Here is a 22804-nt window from a genome sequence, read left to right as displayed (position 1 = left end):
CACAAAAATGTGAACATCAGAGAAAAGACATATTACTGAATCACTTTTTGTCTTGGTGTTTTGCTTACATCACCACAAACATTAGGACTCATTGATGTATATAGATTCCATTGTGATGTTCCTCAGCTCTTTAAAATGAGAATGCTGTGTCCATAAGTTATATAACTATGATTATTCTTTTTTCAAAAACTGTTATCTCTTTATTTTTACACTAAGGAAGTATGATTCATATCACCTTATTTATACCATTTTTTGTTTGTTGTCTGTAATTTCAGTCTTAGAGTAGGCTATTCAGCTGTACCTCTGAAACAGTGCAAGCTTTAGAAGAGTTTGGTGGCTCCCTGCCATTGCCCCTGAGAGAAGGAGATGAAAGCTGATGGAAACTGGAAGATTTAGATATATAGTGGAGATTCTAATTCTATGAGTTATATCTTCTTTGGAAGGAGATCATAGAATTGCTGAAAAGTCAAGTATGGTTTTATAGTGATTTTAAGGTCATGGGTTCTCTCAGATTGGACCAGTGAGCTTCGCTCTGGGCAAGGCTGGAATCAATATCCTGAACATCCCTCACAAACATACACCTCTAGTCATAAGAATTACTGAGCAAGAGAATTTGAATGGAGTGGCACATTCTATTATTTCTGTTGGAAAAAGAACTCAAGCTTTATGTATAACTGGTGGTGGATCATTAATTTTATATTCATATCTGAAAAATAGCATTTTTTATTACCTGAAAGATGTCAGAAATATTGCCTTTAAAAGGACTCAAATGGGTTTTATTTTTTTAAAGAAAGAAATCTCATGATACTTCAGTGCCTTTAAATATCTTAACATTGGCACAAAATAAGTAGGTTTAGCATGGCTTTTCAAATCTATTCTTTGTTGTCTTTTTAAGTTGGTTTGAATCAGTGACTACTTCCATAGTGGGATATTCTTAAAGATCTGTTAGTACTAAAGATTTAAAATAAAACATAATATCGAAAAAGTAGTCACAGTTTGCTTATTTCTAGTTTTTTGACTTGTATTTGTCTGACAGCAACTTGACTGTTTGAAAGTGAAATACTGAATTAAATTTCTTTTAGCATTTAAAAATACCTGGTTTAAGGGGAAGCTGGGACGAAGTGAGAGAGTAGCATTGACATATATACACTACCAAATGTAAAATAGATAGCTAGTGGGAAGCAGCTGCATCACACTGGGTGATCAGCTTGGTGCTTTGTGACCACCTATAGGGGTGGGATATGGAGGGTGGGAGGGAGGCGCAAGAGGGAGGGGATATGGGGATATATGTGTATGTATAGCTGATTCACTTTGTTATACAGCAGAAACTAACACACCATTGTAAAGCAATTATACTCCAATAAAGATGTTTAAAAAAAAATAAACCTGGTTTTGCTTTCAATTCATATTGTTCAGAGTGAATTAATTGTTTTAGCTCCATGCAGGCAGCTTGAGTTTTTATACTGCTTATTGTGAGTGCATTAAAATAATATTATTAGAAAAGTTTTAAACATGAAATTATTGCATCTTGGTTGTTCTTTACTGGGTATTTGAAGTATAGTTGTGAATGTTAATGTGTGGCTACACTCTTAGAAAGAAGAAAAAATATTATGTGTATACAATCAATTATTTAGTTCACTGTCCAACAAACTTAATTGAAAAACTGGTTGATAAGCTCATATTCTAGAAACTTCATAGGCAAAGGAATGAGCAGATTTCTAGTGCTAAGAGATCCTCTGATCCCTATATTATTTTACATCCTAGAATTTAAAATAAGAAAATATTCCTTTAACTTATGAGTTTTTGAATCTAAGACCTTTAGCCTTAAAGTTCCAAGATGAAATTGTACTCTTGTATCTTGAAATTTTTGTGCTAAGTGAATATTTCAGATTAAAGCACATAGCAAATATCAATCAACAAATTTTATACTTCTATGACTAGGAAAATATTTACAGAACATAATTCCAAGTGCAAGTAGTGTTTATAACTCTCTCTGTTGAAACATGTTGATCACATTTGTGTTTTCTCTGACATGAGAGTTTTTTATGGGAAATAAGTGAATTTTATTTTTGAGTCCATTGTGTTTGTTCACTGAGATGTGTATAGCAACATAACTGTTATAGATACATTTTAAAAGATAGGTGCTTTTAAATTTTGGGTTCCCCATTCTCTTATAGGTATCCTAATCTACCTTCCTCTCCATCATATACATACTTTGACATATGATAGTACTTGTTTTAAATAGACTCTAAATTTCATGTGCTTTTTCCATTGAAATCTTTATTTTTTATCATTAAAAGAAAACGCAACCTGAGGTTTTTAATAATCAAATATTTTTAGTAAGAATAGAATGTATTTGCCTTGCAGTATTTAAAGAAACAAAACAGAGTTGTATTTTGCAGCTAAACATTTTTCAAAATCTTATCAGTTCTATCATTTCTAATTAGTAAGTATGTAAAATTTTTTGCAGAAAATTTGTTAAACCTTGATGTGTAATGACCCAAGTCTACTTCTCAGTCAGTCTGTATCCTTCTTTGTTTAATAGCCAATGGCATAAATTGAAGTTAATTATCAGGGCTGACAGGTAACTCTGTTTTCTGTCTGCTTGCAGAATCTCTCCGAGGCAAAGATGGAGCTGAGAAGAAAAGATCAATCTCTGCGTCTGCTCAATAGACATCTTACCCAGCTGGAGCAGGACAAGAGTCGACTGGAGGAGAACATCCATGATGTGCGGAGTGCCCTCCGCATGGCAGCCAAGTGAGCATTTGGACCTTGGGGAGATCACTTAAAACAGACAAAAGATCAATTCTTACTTTCATGCTCTGGGTTTTAGCCCTGGATAATACAGTGTTAGAAAACAAAAGTACAGCTGTCTCTCTTTGAAATTCTCTGATATATCCTCAAAAAAGAAAACTCTTAACATACTAAATGTATATTTTATTGAGAAACCTTAGAAAAGAATGTTTCTATATAACCTCTAATGCTGTGTATTTTAGGTTCTGTTGTAGCATTACATGTTTGAAACCAGGTTTTCATTAACATGAGACATAAGACTCTTTATTTTAAAGTTTTGAATAGTTTCTCCTATCACATATTTCTCATCCCTTTCTGCCCCACTACCTCCCAAATTTTCTTCTGCATATATTATAATATACTAATATTGCAAGTAATATTTCCATAAAGAAATGTTAGTATATAATCAACATGTGTATTGTAGCATCTTTTTAAGTGCAATAAAAACATATTGATCATGGAAAATTCATTTAATTTTATAGCTGTATATTCAAATATGTTAAATAGAGAAAAATATGCAGTTTTCAGAGTGGGCAACTGGGTAAATGTGATGAGAGTGTTTTTCCTTTTACCAGGTAATCAAGTTGACATACACTGTGAAGTTCAAATTGAACAGTTCTCTTGGGTATTTTTATTTGTTCCCCACATCAAATTTCATGGAGTACTTTAAGACAGTCCTTTTTACAACAGCATGGCTTAAAGAAAATCTATTTATGGATTAAACATCTAATTTTAATAAACTCAGTGTTTTCTAAATTTGGAATTCTGGATTCCTGTACTTGCAAATACATACACACATATACATATACGTATGTATATATATATTTACAAATGTATAACTATAACTTAAAACTGTTTGGAGACAAACTTTTGTTAAGCATAACATAAGAAATATGAATGTAGTGTGTAAACTAAATAATAAAACGGGCAGTTTGCCATCCTAGGATACCCACAGCTTTGTCAGTGGGCTTGGAATACTGCTCACACATAATGAAAAAATGAGTTTACACAATGCCACAATATTGGCATGTTTGAATACCCACCAATACATTTTTGGAAAATTGTAAAGCTCTATAACAGTGCACTACCATATTAGTTATATGTAATTGTCATTTTTTAAAAATATAAGTTTGACTGCATCAGCTTTTTGCTGTCATTTTTCAGTCTCAGTTTCCTCATGTCAAATGAGAAGCTTAGCATAGGTAATTTTTAGTATGTCTCAGAGCATTGAAAGTTCTAAAATTAATGAAAACAAGATTATAAAACCTCTAGATTCATATTGTGCCTTCAGAATACTGCTGGTAATTCAGGAATTTGTCAAGTCTGAGATCTGTGACCATGGGCACATGTTCTTATAACACTAAAGAAAGCTAATTTGAAATTTGGAGAGCTAATACATTATTTACAGTTTTCAATTTATAATTCACCATTAAAATTTTGTCTTCAGCATTCTCATCCCAACTTTTAATTTCATCATAAAGGCTAAACTCAATATACAAGGCTAGAGAAGAAAATAGTAACTTTGCATATTTCTAGTCAAGGCCATAGAAGGTTTTTGTGTAATTATTATAGCACAAAAAACCCATGGAGAAGGGAAAATATTATTGTGCCCAGTATGACCATTTATATCTCCACCACTAATATTTCTAAAGTCTTTTTCATTAGAAGCCAAAAGAATGCACGTTTAGCCTTTTCAGCACATTGTAAATCAATAATGTAATCATGATTTCTTTTTTCTTTCTTTCTTTTTCACTCTCTTTTAACTTTGAAAATATCCGTAAGAAATTTTCCCCCCTCTAATTTTTGGCAGGCAGTATAACTGAAAATAAGAATTAAATGCAGAAATATACTAGCGAATATGGTTAGGTTTTACACTTTAGGAAAAACCAACCCTAATTTTTCAATAATAGTCACTTATACTAAAATGTGTAGCAATTATAGTAAGGTTTGGGTTTTACTAACACCTAATCTTTATTTTGTTTCTAGGGACAAAGAATGTGTTGCTAATCATATGAGAACAGTAGAAAATGAGCTTCATAAGGTATTATAACTTTTCTTCAATATTATTCAAATTGTATTATGACACAGTTTTCCTAGTCATTAATTTTATTAACTGCAAAGTACTTTAATTCATTTTATAGCTTTCTTTAAAAATAAATTAACAAAAGGATCCTTTCAAATAACTGAAAATTTGTATTGAGCTATGCTATATTGCATAACTTTTTTCAGAATTCACTTTATGTATGTGATAAAACTATGAAAATAGTGGTTTCCCCAAACTGGTATAATTGCACTTGAGTTATTTGTGGTCTTTGCTGACTGAACTAGAGGTCATTAAGGTTCATATATGTCTTATAATGATAAAATGTTTGACCACACTGTCTAACCTCTTACCACTCTTAAACCTACTATAGGATACTATATACATATATTAATATATAGAGAGAGACATAAAGTATTGTATTTGGCAGTACTCATATACCTTAACCTAGGCAGTAATGTTTTTCAAGTTGTAATTTACCTTTTTATAGGAATGTACTCTTAAAGTAGAAATTGAATATACTTAATTATAATCTGTTATTTTCAATTTGATTACTTCTGTATGATAAATTGACTTTTAGTTTGTAGTGATGAACAGCATAATAAGGATATTACAATATTACTAAAAACTTAATATTGTTAAGTATTGACTCAATACTGACTGTGTATTATGTTAGCACTCCAGATTCAAAGATGTCTCATTATTTCATTATTTAAAAGTAGAGAAATGTTATTTGTTTCTGTTGTTGTTTAACAGACAATTTGTTGGAATAATGTAAATACCTAGTACTTTTAAGATATATGGAACTTATGAATGAATCATGTTTAGAATAATTTTGTGAATCAAGTTTTTTATACAATATATTTATTTATTTATTTATTTATTTTTTGCGGTACGCGGGCCTCTCACTGTTGTGGCCTCTCCCGTTGCGGAGCACAGGCTCCGGACACGCAGGCTCAGCGGCCATGGCTCACGGGCCCAGCCGCTCCGCGGCATGTGGGATCTTCCCAGACCGGGGCACGAACCCACGTCCCCTGCATCGGCAGGCGGACTCTCAACCACTGCGCCACCAGGGAAGCCCTACAATATAGTTTTTAAATCACTTAAAAATATCCTAAAAACTAATCCTGTTAAGGAAATACAAAATAACATCAATAAACTAATATTTAATACATTTTAACATTTTAAAAACAATGGACCTCTGTATTCCTTGATATTGAAAGTGACTAGCAAAAAGTGACTCACAGAAAGTATTCTGAAAAAAAGAATCTAATACTCTGAGTGCTATTTTTAAGCAATATTATTTGAAATTGTGATTTCTCCTCCTTCCCACTTAAAAAAATTTAGCCTGTCAGTGTAGTTTAAATATAATCACATCAAATCCATATATGCTAGAAATCTGGAATTTAGGTTTGTAGGAAAAGAGACATCTTTGGTTAGATTTTTTTTGGTATGTGGTGAGACTTTGGATAGGAAAAATAAATTATGTCATGTATATGGCATACCTTTTTATACCAGTTAATGTTGCCTTTGAAATCAATTGTTTGTCATCTCCCCAGACAGAGGAAGGTAATGTTGGTTAGCAGCTGTCTTGGGAATGGACTTTGACATCAAACAAAAACCATCATCAACGTGAAATATAAATGTTGTACCTTACCCTTTCATTATGAGAATGGCAAAATATGTATTTTAAATACAATAAAGACTGATTGCAACAGGACAGTTGTAATCATACAGTTCTTCATTTGCAGTTCTTTTGATTTTCATGTCATATGGAAAGAAAGATGTCTGCAGAATTGGCCTACAACCACTGTAGATTTACTTTTGCTATATGGCTTTTTAATCTCCCTTCAGATGTAATAGTTAGTTATTTTGATTTAAGTCTCTGGAAATTTCTATATGTATAGTGATTTTTAAATTATCAATTACTTTTCAAGCTTGAAGTGAAAATTTAGGAAAGGCTAATTGATTATTGGGCTAATTCTCTTTTCTACGAAGTATGGGTAAGAACGAATGGGTGATAAGGAAGAGACCCAGAGGGTCCCTCTGAAGCTCTCAGGAAGGTGCAGCCCACCTGTCTTCAAGCCAGAGTTTACAGGTTTATTTTTTTTTGGCCACTGTGGACTGTCCAGTGGCATTTTGCTGTCTTGGAGAATCTAAGAGTAGTATAGAAGGGGGGTCCAGGCTCTTTCATGGTACAGTAAAAATGACTGTGGTTACATCCAAGTTCTTCAGCATAGTTTACTGTACATAGTCAAATAGTATAGCTATTCGTATTTCTTAACCACATACATTTGCAAGGTATGCACCAGTTATTCTAGAATAAAACCAAATTTTAACCTGCTGAATTGAATTTTAATACTAATTTCTCACAATAATCAAATAAAAAGAACTTACTTTCATGTAGAAATTATTTTCTTGTACTTTAAAGAACTTAAACTAAACATGTTTGCTTTTAGGAAAAGTGATTACTTTTTGTATATTTGGTAATTTTTAAATTTGATGCATTAACATTCAACTTTTCAAATCCTAAAACTGTATATACACAGCTGTTGACTGTATATTATTTTTTAAATCCCATTTGGGACTGATACTCGTATTTAATAAAGAAGGCTAGTCATTTTTTATTTAAAAGCATATACTTTTTTTTTCAAAGAAACAAGTTTTTTTTTAAAAATTACATTTAAATATATTTTATTTATGGCTGTTTTAAATATAGGCCAGAAGTTAACTTTTTATTAAGAAACTTTTTGGGGGCTTATTTCAGGTTATTTGGGATTAAGAAAAGTAAGACAAAGAGAAAAACAAAATCATTACAACATTTCATGAGGTACATTTTTTTTTAATACACACACTTTTCTGTTTAGTTGAATTCTGAACTACTTTTTGTATTTTGGAAAAAACATAACTATTGAACTTTAAAAAAAATCACCATTTAAACTATTTTAAAAATGTACAGTTCAGTGGCTTTCAATATTTACAATGTTGTGCAACCATTACAACTATCTAACTCCAGAATATTTTTATCACCCCCAAAAGTAACCCAGTAGCCATTAAGCAGTCACTCCTATACCCCCTCCTCCTATTCTGTGGGTTGTCTTTTTACTTTTTTGTTAGTGTCCTTTGATCAACAAAAGTTTTGAACTTTGATGAAGTCCAGTTTTTTCTTTTGTTGCTCATGTGTTTGGTCTCATCTAAGAATGCATTGCCAAATCCAAGGTCATGAAGATTTTACCCTATGTTTTCTTCAAAGAGTTTTATAGTGTTAACTCTCATATTTAGGTCTTTGGTCCATATTGAGTTAATTTTTGTATATGGTATGATGCAAGGATCCAACTTCACTCTTTTCCATGGATATCTAGTTATCCCAGCACCATTTATTAAAAAGACTGTTCTTTCCCTCCATTCAGTAATCTTAGTAGCCTTAGTGAAAATCAGTTGACTATATCAATTGACAAATCAATAGATCATATGAAAATATAACTGATTTTTGGGTGTTGATCTTGTATACTGCAACTTTACTGAATTTATTAGTTCTAATAACTTTTTTGTGGATTCTTTAAGACTTCCTGTATATAAGATTATGATATCTACAAATAAAAGATAGTTTTACCTCTTTCTAATTTGGATGCCTGCCCTCCTCCCTCCCTCCCTCTCTTCCTTTTCTTTCCCTCCCTCCCTCCCTTTATTCCTTTATTTCATCTAATTGCCTGACTAGAACTTCCAGTCCTAGCCACATGATAATATGATGACAACAGACTTTCTTGTGTGTTGTTCCTAATCTTATGGGGAAAGCTTTTTTTTTTTTTTTTTTTTTTTTTTTTTTGAGGGACACGGGCCTCTCACTGTTGTGGCCTCTCCCATTGCGGAGCACAGGCTCTGGACACGCAGGCTCAGTGGCCATGGCTCACGGGCCCAGCCGCTCTGCGGCATGTGGGATCTTCCCGGATTGGGGCACGAACCCGTGTCCCCCGTATTGGCAGGCGGACTCTCAGCCACTGCGCCACCAGGGAAGCCCATGGGGAAAACTTTTGGTCTTGCACCATTAAATGTTATAGACGTCCTGTATCAGATTGAGGAAGTTCTTTCCTGTTTCTAGTATTTTGAAGTTTTCTTGTCATGAAAGGGTGTTGTTGGGTTTTGTCATATGCTCTTTCTGCATCAAATGGGATGATTTTTTTTTTTTAATCTTCATTCTGCTAATGTTGTGTACTGCATAGATTGACTTATATATGTTAAACCATCTTTGCATTTCTGGTATAAACACCACTTCATTGTGGAGTATAATCATTTGAATATGCTGCTAGATTTGGTTTGCTAGTGTTTTTTGAGGATTTTTGCATCTGTGATCGTAAGAGATATTGGTCTGCAGTTTTCCTGTTATATCTTTGTCTGGCTTTGGTTTCAGAGTAATACTGGCCTCATAGAATGAATTTAGGAGTAGCCCCTCCACTTCAATTTTTTTGGGAGACTTTGAGAAAGATCGGTGTTAATTGTTTACATTTTTGGTAGAATTTACCAGTAAAGTTGTCTGGTCTGGTGATTTTCTTTGCTGGAAGCTTTTTGAATACTGATTCAATCTCTTTCCTTGTAATAAATCTATTTAGATTATCTGTTTCTTTTTGATTCAGCTTTGGTAGTTCATGTGTTTCTAGGAATTCATCTTTTTCATCTAGGTTATCTAATTTGTTGACATAAAGTTGTTCATTTTCTTAGAATTGTTTTATTTCTGTAAGGTCAGTAGTAAAATGTCCCCAATTTAATTCTAATTTTAGTTATTTATTAACCTTTTTTTCTTGGTGAGTCTAGTTCAGGTTTGTCAATTTTGTTGATCTTTTCAAGGAACCAAATTTGGTTTTCTTAATTTGCTCTATTATTTTTCTGTTCTCTATTGTGTTTATCTCTGTTCCAATCTTTATTATTTCCTTCCTTTTGTTTGCTTTGGGTTTAGTTTGATCCTCTTTTTCCAGTTCCCTCAGATAGACGGTTAGGTTATTGATTTGAGATCTTTGTTCTTTTTAAATGTAAGTGTTTAAGCTATAAATTTCCATGTGAACACTGCTGTCACTGCTTCCCATAAGTTTTGGTATGTTGTGTTTTTGTTTTCATTTATCTCAAAGTATTTTCTACTTTCTCTGTGATTTCTTCTTTGACCTATTCATTGTTTAAGAGTGTGTTGTTTAATTTCCAAAATATTTGGGCATTTTCCAGATATCTTTTTGCTATTTAGTTCTAAGGTAATTCTGTATGGTTTGAAATAGTTTATAAGTATTGTTTTATGTAGTTGTCTTTTAAATCATATAGGAAAAAAGAGGAGTTACAAATCATAAATACATTAATACTGACTTTTATATTTATGTATTCAGTTTCCTTCACTGGAATTCTTGATTTCTTCTTGTGGATTTGAGTTACTGTCTAGTGTCCTTTCATTTCAGACCAAAGGACTCCCTTTAGCCTTTCTTCTAGGGCAGGACTAGTGGTAAAGAACACCCTCAGCTTTTTATCTTGGAATGGCTTACTTTCTCCTTCATTTTGGAAGAATATTTTTGTTGGATATAGAATTTTAGATTGACATTTTTTTTTCCCCAACACTTTGAATATGTCAACTCCTAAATTTCTATTTGGTTTCTTTCTATGCTTTTTATCTATTTATATTTCTCATTTGGAAGATGTTACTCTTGTGGTTTCCTTTGGTTCTTTGTACATGGTGTCCTTTAACTTTTGAAACACATTTGAAATAATTGATTTAAAGTCATTGTGTAATAATCTAGTATCTAAGCTTCCTCAGGAACAGTTCCTATTAATTTCTGTTTTTCTTATATGTGGGCCATACCTTCTTATTCCTTTGCATACTTCAAAATTTTTGGTTGAAAAGTAGATATTTTGAATATATAATGTGGTAACTCTGGAAATCAGATTCTCTCCCAACCCTAGTGTTTGTTGTTGCTGTTTACTCTAGTAGTTTTTGTTTGCTCAGTGACTTCCTGAACTAATTTCATAAGGTCTGTATTCTTGGTCATGTGTGGCCACTGAAATCTCTGTTCTGTTAACTTAGTGGTCTGTTAGTATTTCGATGGAGATTTCCTTAAATACCAAGATTCAGGTGATTTTTCTTGATTAAGATTTCAGCTGGTTGCTGTAAACTTTCAGATAGTTTTCAGAGTCCTGAAAAAGTTGATTCTGATAAATTTTGCCAGTTTATTCATTGCTTTTGTGTAGGGACTGGCTTTTGGAGTTCCTTACTCTGCCATTTTTCCTAACATCTCTCCCTAAAATTGTATACATTTATTTTCCTAATAATTTTCCCAGAAGGCTTCTAATATTAGTGATCATATATCCTCTCAGGAATTGAAATTTTTTAAAAATTAAGAGCCCTCCAAACATGCTTAATTATTTCTATTGTGAGGAAAAGAGGGAAAGTACAATAATTATATCAAAATAATTTTCAGGACAGGGTAATGATTGGATGGATAGGATAATATGTGGATTATTTAGGGTTAGGTATGAGAAAATTAAGTTATGTTAGTATTTATTGGATACTAACAGAGAGATGTCTTGTTTTACTGTAGCTGTTGGTGAAAGTAAGTTGATTTTGGTAAAGTTGTAATGTGGGGAAGAATCTGAATATTTTTTGTAGTCTTTTTAAAATTATTTTTGAATTAGCAGAATGGCTGGATTCTTGAGGCTTTTAGAGATTGCTTGAGTTTGGAAGGATTAACTAAAGTGTTTCCTATGTATGATCATAGCATACTATGAACTTTAAAATTACCTCTGAACATTTATGAGAAGTGTCAGATGCCTTTTCAATGAGATGACTAAAAGATAAAACAGGAAGTCACGATCTTGAAACCTCAGAAGATTAGAATACCTCCATGTATAAATCCTGTAAACTTATAAGGCTGAAGTGACACTAGACCAATGACTAGGAAGTTACAGGGGTTTTTGATGATGCTCTTGGATTTGCTTGTACAATGAAGTCACTTAAAACCTCTAATCCAACATAAAGCACAATATTTACTGTAAATAGTTAAGTCCTACAAATGCTTTTTGAATGTATATTATGGGCCAGAAACTGTTCTAGCCTTTGGGGAAACAAACACACAAACAACAACAACAACAACATTATATATATGTATGTATGTATGTATGTATGTATGTAGGTATATATCTCATAGTCCCTTTCTTCAAGGTAGAGACACAGATAATTCCAGTATACTATGGTAAATATGCATCCATAAGATGCAGTTCCATATCCATTTAGATAGGGTTATTCATCTATGAGGCATGCTTAGAAAACCCAAGGGTTGGCTGGAAATTTCTTAGAAGAAAATTAAAGCCTAGAAGGGGTTTGAAGTATGAGGAAAGACGGGAAAGGCATTCCAGCAGAGAGAGTAGCATGTGCAAGTGCATGGAAGCATGAATAGCCAAATAGCCTCAATTCAGTATTAAGTGCAAGGAGATTGCTGAATGAGGCAGGTGGCAGCCAGGTCATGGAATAACTTTTTTTTTTTTTTTTTTTTTTTGGCTGTTTTAAGAATCTTGGATCTTTATTATGGAGGAAGTGAGACTAAACTAGGGTTTAAGCTAAGGAGTGATGTGGTCAGATTTCCGAACTGAACTGGGGCTCTAGGGGGCACATCTGCAGACTGGAAATACTGAGTAATGAAGGTGGTTTTTAAGAACTGTGATTCTGTAGGCTAGATGAGTGCTGGTGAAGGTTTGGACCAGGGGAGTGTTGATTGGTGGTGTCAGAAGAAAGGATATGAAGCTTATTTAGTAAAATGGCACATGGGGATGTGAAAGGCAGGGGAGGATGACTCCCAAGATGGGCAGTGTGATTAACTGTTGTTGGGAAAACAAAGAGAGGAGCAGGCTTTTTTTTTTTTTTTCTTTTCTTTTTTTTTTCCTTTTTGTTAGGGAGAAAAAGGGAGACAATGATGAGTTTTGTTTTGGAAATACTGAGTTTAAGGTAATATGGAGTGATCAGCAGGATATGTGAGTCAGGACCTCAGGGGAAAAGTCAGGGCTAAAGGTAAAGGTTTGAGATTGATTAACATAATCCTCTCTGGCAAAGAAAGAAGGTGGTATAGCAATTGACAGGAGAAACAAGACGTTATAGATAAATGGGAGGCTAGGAAATACATTTTGAGAGATTAATTATGCACTAGAGTTTGAAGTCCTTGAGGGATGGAATTCTGTCTCCTTAATTTTTATATCCTCAGCATCTATCACAGTGCCTGGTACCCAGTAGGCACTTAATGAATGTTTGTTGAATGAGTCCAACTTTTACCATCACCCAGTCTCTAAACATAACTAAAGCCACCTCTAGATTCCAGTGGAAGTCTTGCTGATACTGTCTTTATTTTATTTTATTTTATTTTATTTTTTATTTTTGCGGTACGCGGGCCTCTCACTGCTGTGGCCTCTCCCGTTGTGGAGCACAGGCTCCGGACGCGCAGGCTCAGCGGCCATGGCTCACGGGCCCAGCTGCTCCGCGGCATGTGGGATCTTCCTGGACCGGGGCACGAACCTGTGCCCCCTGCATCGGCAGGCAGACTCTCAACCACTGCGCCACCAGGGAAGCCCCTGTCTTTATTTTTTGATTGGTAAAAATAGCATATGTATTTACTTTGCCTAATCAAGATCTAGAGGAGAAAGCCTAGATTCAATTATAAGGATGTCCCTAGGAAAGAGAGGTATGCTAACAACAAATTTATAGGTAATAGCTAGTTTAACTCCTATGAAGTAGAAAGATGATTACTTCTATTGTTAGAGTGGATTCTGGAATAAATAGAGTAAAATAGAATCTGACAGGTGGAGACTCTAAATAGCCAAATCTTTAAATGTGATTTTATAATCTTACCTTAAAAAATGGTTAATGACAATATTTGGTAATACATAGTTAACTTTGATTTTTAATTTTCAATGCATTTACAAGGAATACAAAAACCACAGAATAATTTTTAATTAATGAAACTGACAGTTATTTTAAAGCTGAAACGTGGTCATCTGCCTCTAATAACCCAGCTTTAAGTGACTTATTAATGACTCTCTAACTGTTACTTATGATCTTTGAGCCCCTTTCCGTTCTCAGTTTCTTGATCCTGGTTCTGAAGATCAGCTGTGCAGGACAGACAGGTGTTAGCACAGCTGGCTTGCTGATGACAACTCTTCCATATAGCTGTCTTGTGTGTCATCATTCATACTGTTCAGTGTCATTCTGACCTAGCCAAGCTAAAAATGGTACTCCAGCTCAAGAGGGCTTTAAAAACCTTGACAGACCAAAGATGAGACCACGGAACTTCGTGTACGTGTGCTTACCAGTTTTTAGCTTAAACACATCTGAATAACTAATTTCAGTGTGCGTCTGTCTTTACCCTTTGAAATAATTTACCCTAGGAAAGAAAATATCTTTGTGTGGAGAACTGTAGCAATTCATAAATACATTTCTCTATTCTTGAATATGGGTTTTGTGTTTGTTTAAATAACTCAAGGTCACAGTAATCTATTTATGAGGGGCATTCTATGGTATATAACCTACACCACAGATTTATCATGCTGTCTAGTGCCTTTATAAGATGTCCATGATTAAATCACTCTATTTTTCCAGCTTGATAATTTGATTTGAGGGTTCAGTTTTTCACATCCTTAATTGGGATGTAGCCAGCTTGATAATTTGATTCAAAACATCAGTTTTTTAGTTCCATAATTGGGATGGAACTATAATGTGTGGGGTGTTTGTGGTAGTGGTGGATTTTGCCCTTTTTTCTGGCGACAGCAGCAGGCCATCATTGGAGAGTTCTGGCTCTGCTCCAGAGTTGTAGGCTAAGTTAAATAACCTGCCAGCAAAATAAGTCTAGTTTCTCACTTCCTTCTTTTCAAGTGAGGGGTTTCTGTGCCTGCTGCAGCACCAGTGGAACGCCTGCTCCTGCTGTGAGTGCCAAGGTCTCCTTCCTGCAGGTGTGGAGCACAGCTAGAACTGTTGCACACATCTTGGAACCTCATAGTTTGGGGATCTTCTCTGTGAGATTATGGCCATTGTATAAGGATGATTGCTGCACAGGTACTTGTCTCCCAGTATGATAATTGTGTGTGTGTGTGTGTGTGTGTGTGTGTGTGTGTGAGAGAGAGAGAGAGAGAGAGAGAGAGAGAGAGAGAGAGAGAGCAGGGAAGACGGGTGGGGGAGAAAAAACATGAATGAATGAAAATGGCCACAGGTCCAATGAAACTACTGAGGAAAATAAGGATGTTTCAATAATAGTCTCCACTGCTTATCACAAAACTACTTATATGACACACATTTTTGCTAGCTTGCCAGACAAGGGACAAAGGAAAGGAAAAATAAGATAGTGCTGCTTTTTAGGTAGGAAAATGGAAGGAGTGCCAAAATCTTGAGCAATTTCCTCATCTATTAACTGTTAATTGTGGATATTTAGAGGCATTATTATTTGTTGCTAGGAGCACTGGACACAGTATCCTCATACTAGGGATGGCAGTAGCTCTTTCACAAGGTGGATGACAGAATGAAGTGAGGTAGTGTGGTGAGTACCCTGAAAAGTATGAAGTACTTTGGGAAGTGCTAGTGGTATTGTCACTAATAAGAATAGTACTGTACTCTATCCATTTCATGAATTAATTAGTTAAGGAAAAGGTAAAAGAGGGAAATATCCATTTAGTTGTAACTGTCCATTTTGTGAATGTCATTTGCATTGCGTTGACATGCTTTAATCCCTGCTTCTGTCACTGGGCACACACCAGGGTGCTGGAACTGTCTAAATATCTTTTTGTTGTCCTCTCTTTCCTACTGCCTTGTAGAATTTGCGAGTTTGGAATGATGTTCTTATTTGATCACATGCTTACTAAGAACCTCTGTATGCATAGGGTTTTTTCTGCTGCTAGTGTTATTGCAGAGTATATAGTTAACTCTGGTGGATTCCCTTCTCTCTGTATTTATAAAAGGCTCTCCAGTATGCCTATACTACTTGTTTAGCCAACTTTTCTGTTGTTTAGGTATTAGAGTGGTGATCAGTCATTGGGCCAGGAAAGTTAGACCCAGTCAAGTTGTATACTGGACTATGTAAAACTTGAAAGAAGGAGCCAGAAGTATCTGTGAGCTGGCACCCTGTGTTAGTGATACAAGGTTTACTCACTAGAAATTGTTCATACATTCTCTGATGAGATGTGGTCATTTAAAAAAAAATCTATAGATGGTGAAAAATATAGTCTTTCCTTCTATACCTCTGAGGCAGGGGATGGCCGACATTTTCTCTAAAGGGCCAGATAGTAAATATTTTAGGCTTTGTGGACCATATGGTCTCTGTCTCAACTATTCAACTCTATCCTCATAGCAGGAAAGCAGCCAAAGACATTAGCTAAGTGAGTGGGTGTGGCTGTGTTCCAATAAAACTTTATATACAACAACAGGCGGTGGTCTGGATTTGGTCCCTGGGCTGTAGTGTGCCAACTGCACTCTGCACTCTAGTGCATAGGGTGAAAAATAATGCCTAGGCTGCTCTAGTGTATAGGGTGAAAACTAGAATAAAGAGAGAAGGGAAAGCAATAAGGAATCAATGGAAGTGGAAGGAAGTACAGAGGAGGAAGTAGGACAAAGGAAGGCAGGGAATGGAAGCATAGTAAAACCTGAACACAGGATGATAAAAGTGGAAGTTACAGGAAATATCGTTGGGATCTGTGTATGATGGAAATCTCTCTGGTAAAAAAAAGGTTTATTTTGAAATATTGGGGGCCATAATAGATTGGAATGAATAAAATTTTAGGCAGGTCAGGAGTATGATATAAAAGTCCGATTATCAGTCGCTTTTCCCAGGCATTCAAGATTCAGGCATTGTGTACATCTTCTTACACGTGTTCTCAAATGTATCTGAGTTTTTATCAAAACCCTCACTGCTTCGTCCTGGGTATCCTATTGGTAAAAACACAACTAGTACCATATTTCATGAATTTTTTAAAAATTAATTGGAACATTGGGTGCAGAGGGCTTTATAACTGTGCATGATAAAAGATACAGGTCATATTTTGAGAGTTGAGCAGTTTTTCTAAAAATGACTAGTTTAATTTCATAGTTGATGTATCTAGCAGAAATAGTTTTTTGTGTGTTTTGGTAGCAGTACAGAAGATTAGGAGAGATTGGTGGCTTGTGAGAAAACGCTAATCAGAGGAATAGGAACAGTACAGTATGGATCTTAAGAATCACTTAAACCTGGAACTGGATTGTTACAATAAAATAAATATTTCATAATGATGTTTTGGCTTCTTAAAAAGTTTCTTTTTTTAATTTTTGCTATATGCCTCTGTTTTTCTTGTTTCTTATGGCATTATCTTTGAGAAATATCTGCTTTCTGAAAGTATGTAATACAAAAGGGAGAAAGTAAACTGCTCTTTCTAAAAATCAGAAATTTAGGGTGGAGTAATATAGGTATGCTTTTCTTTATTCTTTATCAAAATATGAAATTGTACAGTTTTTATAGAATGTTATAAAAATGTATACAATTTTACAGTTGAGATTTATATTGTGGAATTCTTTGAACATTTTTATTATATGTTAAAATGAACTGTTAGCTATTTTAAAGTAGAAAAAATATATAATTTGTTGCTCACATATATAAATAAATCAGAGTAAAAAGGGTATAGCATCTGAATGATAGGATGAATAAGGATGTACTGTAGCAGAGTTAAATGTTGGCTTTTGAAATTATAATTTCAGATTAATTTGAAATTATAATTTAATCCATAGACAGGCGATGATGGTCGTTCTAATCCTAAATTCACACTGAAATCTTTATTTTAAAAGGTGAACCTACTTTTCCCTAGGAAGAGTAGGAAGAAAAATAATTTTATTGTCCTGATATTGTTACTTCAAAATTTTTTTTGACAGTAAAGAAATTTACTTTAAATTCTCATTTTTGAAGGACCATTTTTTATCCAGTGGGCAGCATTTCCTAAAGAAATCCCACTTATCTCTTTTCTGCTCTTAGTCACTTTGTTCTCAGCCTGCTGTTCTATTTTTCTTATGAACTAATTTAATGAAACAAGGTGAGAGTCTTTTTACGTACTGTTCTGTGTTGAATCTCTTCCCTCTTATCCTTGTTCACACACTGATATTGAGACTTGCCTTTTGCATTCTTTCTGAACAGTCTCCCCTTTTCGCCCTTTATTTTTCCTGTTCCCTGTCACCTTTCCTTTCTGCTCTTTGCTGCATCGTTATATTTTCACTTGTCCTAGTGTCACTGTTTTGTATTCTTTCAACATGATGCTTTCACTCCCTTTTTCCATTAAAATAAAAGAATTCTTGGACAGTCCTTTATCAAGACTTAAAAAAAATCCTTTTCCTTGAAATATTTGGAGACTATTTTAGATGCCTATTTTCAAAGTTTTGATTTAATTTCAAAGTGGGAAAAAATTCTTAAATTTTAGTAGAAATATTTGTGATATTATATCATGGGGCACCATCTCTTGATGGCACTGCCAACATTCAACAGATAATTTATAATTTAATGATAGTTTAACACATGCATGTTATTCAAATAATGTTATAATTATGATGCCCATCATTAGGTTTAGCAATACAACTGCATTTGAGTTTTTTCCTTATCTAATACAAATACAAAGAATTATTTCATTTGGCAAATTAAATAATGTTGTAGTGAAAATGTTAATTTGACAATAAATCACAGTTTTAAATGCCAGATGCCCCGGCTTAATGTTGTTCAGAAAGTTTATTTAGAGAATATAAAATGCGGCTTAGTGTTCCTGTATGTCAGACTTCACAGATGAAGTATGGTGCCTGATATTAATCGGGTTAAAGGACCTCCAGTGCTTGGAGTGTGTTGTGGATTATACCTACATTGCTCATAGCCTCCCCCCCGCCCCCCCTTGCCCATATTAGCAATCTGCTTTTGTACTTTGACATCCAGGATTTCCCTAGTGAATTTTGTCACAGAAAAAAGAGAATCATCAATATCGCAGTTAAACTTGACTTTCAAAGCTAATAGTATCTCATTTGGGGGCTCAAATTTAATAAATTTTCTTTGATTCTGGGTGAGTTTTTAAACATCAAACAATGAATTGGCCAGGGTGCAGTAAAATATTTAGATCTATTGACTGTTGTTCAGAAGGGTAGAAGGCAAAACACTAGTGGTTTGATGTTGATAAATTCTCAGTACCTTAATCCACATTAATGTTTTCTTTTATCTGAGTGCACATTGGTGACAAAAAAAAAAAGGCAAGAGAAGGTGTCCATACATATAAGATATAAAACCTAAATCATATTTCACAAATGTCTTTGCTTTATTTTGTTAAGTGAGTTAAAAGCATTCTCATCTTAACTGAAGCCTGGAGAATGTTTGTTACAGATAAATATACATTCTGAATTAGGACTCCGGCATGAATATCATACTCACACTGTTATAGAAATTGCATTATAGTGTATGTTTTACAGCATACACTTTGACATTCACTTATTGACAGAAATTCTTCAGCTCAACTTGAGAGTATAAGGATTTTTATAACTTAGATTAGCACGAATGATGAAAGATGTCATCATGTATTTGCACATGTTTGCTGATTTAAGGAAACCCTATGTAGTATGATAGTTCATTCATAAAGTAAGAAATAATTCAAACAGTTTTACAAGCTGGAATAGAAAAATGAAGGTTGGGATTTCTATCATATATTATTGCCAAGTTACATATGAAATTGCTCAGGTAAAACTAGAGATATAAATACATTTATTTGAGCAATGATAGTTCTCCCCATTCTTGACCTTTGCTACCTCATAAAAACTCATTTTGTCCTGTGGTTTTAAGCTAATTGTATACTATTTATCAAATATATGGTGTCAAAGAAATAATTTTTTAAAACCTATTCAGGTATAAGGAAAGTTAGGAAATATGTATACATATGAAAACTGCTATCATTAAACTGTATGATTGAAGATGAGAGATCACTGGTCTTAAAAGAAAACTAAACTGTGGAATTTTTGAGGCTTTTACTAAGTTTGGAAATTAAAAATGAAAATACATGTTTCTGAGCATTTTCTTGTATCTGTTTATATTATATAGTGAGTATTTCTCATTTGTCCAGAAGGTGGCAGTGTAATATCAACTGCATGTGATGTAGAGGCTAGCTAGAGAATTGGTGTTTCTCCAATTCTCTATATCTGTGATGTGTTTGTATTGTTACCTTACTGAATACTTAAAATATGGTACAAACGCTACTAATTTTATCCATTATCTTATTTAGAAGTTGTGTGACCAAGTTGGTTTATGTGTATTTAATCATTAAGCTTCAAGTTTAATTTAGAGTAAAGAGGGCAAGCAGACCTCTTGCTAGTATATTTTTAAGTCTCCTTGTGTGTTGAGCATATTTGTTTTTATTCTAGAGTACATATTGAAGTTTTCTTTTCAAAGACCTAGTACCTAATAACTATCTTGTTTAATATATATCAGTTAATACCAGTTAAATTAAACATGTTATTAAGAAAGTGAGAATAAGTAGGAGATTACTGTTTATTTTTGATTTTGTGGATGTTTTTTCCTTTCCTTTTTCTTCTGAGGGTGGAACAGTGAAAAAATAATTCAAAACCTCTTGATCAGAAGAGCTCTAGCGACTCTCCTTCCCTCCCTCATTTCAAGCAGGAGGATGCTTTTTCTTCTTAACATTCTCCCCCAGTACTCTGAATTAGAGATTTATTTGCAACGAAAAATCAATTAGTCCTAAATTTATTCATGGATTTCAGGTCCAGCGATCAATGCAAGTCCACTCAGTGGGCTCAAGGGGACCCAGTTCATCCCAGTTAATGTGTCTGAAGGGGAATTACCATTGATGCTATTTTCTTCCCTTTAGGTCAGAGATCAGATCTCGCTGTCACGGACTGCGGCAAGTAGGAATGACTTCACCCTGCAGCTACCCAGACTGCACCTGGAGACCTTTGCAATGGAGGGGCTCAAGGGTGGGCCAGAGGTTGTAGCGTGCCAGGTTAGAGTCTAAATTACATTGTTTGCTACCGAGACACGTAGAAAAAGAAATTGCACTAACTGCGGAGAATGGAAGCCTCAAAGTATTGTGACTAACTTGAAGGAGATGCAAATAATTTTTCCTCATTTTTCTTCCGTCATGTAACACTATATTTCACAAATAATTGTGTTTTTTTCTTTAAAGCCTAGAACTAGCCAGTTAAATAATCCAGAAAAGTTTTTTATTTTTTACCAAGGAAAAACATGCGGTTTATAGCTAAGTACTGTATCAAAAGAACATACTTTTTGGGCAGCAGAAGACAATAAGATGCTAGGCTGTTATCTCTTTAAGCTAGTCTGAATTTGTAGCTCTTATTGTTTTACAATAAATCACTTTAGATAAAATTATCAGGATAGATATTTGATATTTTTCAGTGTTAATTCCAAAGTATATCCAACCTTTCTCAGGTGGCAATTTAATTTCAGCAAATCTAGAACCTAGCTGCACTTTGCATTGAAAAGTATCTTATACTTCAATGTTTAGTTTTAGTGAACTTTGTTATATGTGCCAGCTGGGTTATTTCATTTATAAAACTCAAAGCACCAAATCATAAAACCTCAAATAACTTTAAAATAAACTTAATAAAGATATTTATTTTCAAAAACATTTATTTTCAGATGCTGCAGCTAGCTTTCTATTCTAGGTTACTATTAGGTTATTGTGATCATTTTTCTCCTTAGGATTAAAAATATTTTTTAATCAGACAAACAAAATTTAGTATGTATTTTATTCTCCCTTTAATGCCCAATTTCTTTATTAGAAAAATCTATCGAGATTATGTAAACTATAGGGAACCTGGTAATTCAAAAGAGGTTGTCCTTGTTCAATAGCACTCTAGATTTTTCAACATATTTAAGAGAACTATCTCTTAAAACTCAGTCCCTTTCACATTTTGAGGTTTAAGATAAACTTTTTTCATTCTTCAGTTTATGACCCTGTAAAATTTTAGCTTCGTACAAAATTAACGTCAGTCCAAGTGAGGCTATGTTAATTTTTTCCTACATGCTCCATACCCTAATTTAATTTGTTATTAGTACTCAAATTAGTGCTCAACAAAGAAAAAATGCATGTTGTTTCTTTCATTAGATTGTCCACCAATATATCTAAAACATATGTAATTGTAAAATGAAGCATAAGGCATTTTTATTTTCAGTTACAGGCTAGAATACTGTACCATTATTTAGTACAAGATTAAGATGTACATTTAAAATTTGATTATATTTAAGTACAATATGATTTGAGATTTTTCTAGTGGTTATAAAGTAATCCTTTGCTTGGTTATCTTAATTTGGAATCTCACAGGGCTTAGTACTTGTCATAATTCACAAATAAAGACTTCCCCCAAACTCTAGATTGTGGTGATTTGGAAAGAGACTGCTTCTTAGGAATGCCATTTTTTGAGGCAAAGCATGAACTCTATAGAGTTCTGACATCTGTGAATAACAGGAAGGAAATGGATGGACTTGTATTTTAAACTACTATCTTTTCCAAGTTCTAATAAAAATAGTTATGTGGGTTGCCAGATACCTAAACACTTGGGTAAATTTTGTATTGACGTGCTGTAACATGCATTGTAGTTTAGTAATATATGTTTTGGTTTAGTATCCTGTGCAGAGAAGAGCACATGATTTGGGCCCTAATAGTGTTTGACACACACACACACACGCACAGGGACACAATTGGTGATATGGAGTACTTTGAGAAGAAAGGCACTCTATTAATTGAAGACCTTAATTATAATAATAACTATAATAATAATAATAATAATTATTATTATAAGTGCCATTTTAGTGAGCACTTAACTGTGTAACAGGTATCATGCTTAGCTGTTTAAATAAATGATCTCAGTTAATTCTCACAATGGACCTGTCAAATAGATGGCATTATTTCCATTTTACAATTGAAAACAACAACTATAGCAGGTAACTCTCCTCA

General features: G+C 33.9%; 1 protein-coding gene across 1 annotated transcript in view; it reads left to right on the top strand.

The window, feature by feature from the left end:
* Positions 1–22804, top strand: part of CCDC171 (coiled-coil domain containing 171) — a 346670-nt gene that overhangs the window by 244787 nt on the left and 79079 nt on the right. The window contains exons 23-25 of the mRNA XM_060101112.1: positions 2612–2757; positions 4780–4834; positions 20699–20830. Coding sequence (XP_059957095.1) covers positions 2612–2757; positions 4780–4834; positions 20699–20830 — 333 coding nt within the window. The remainder of the gene's footprint in view (positions 1–2611; positions 2758–4779; positions 4835–20698; positions 20831–22804) is intronic.

This window comes from Mesoplodon densirostris, chromosome 6 (genome assembly GCF_025265405.1).
Source record: "Mesoplodon densirostris isolate mMesDen1 chromosome 6, mMesDen1 primary haplotype, whole genome shotgun sequence".
Lineage (NCBI taxonomy): Eukaryota > Metazoa > Chordata > Mammalia > Artiodactyla > Ziphiidae > Mesoplodon > Mesoplodon densirostris.
This window is presented reverse-complemented; position numbering and strand designations above follow the sequence as displayed.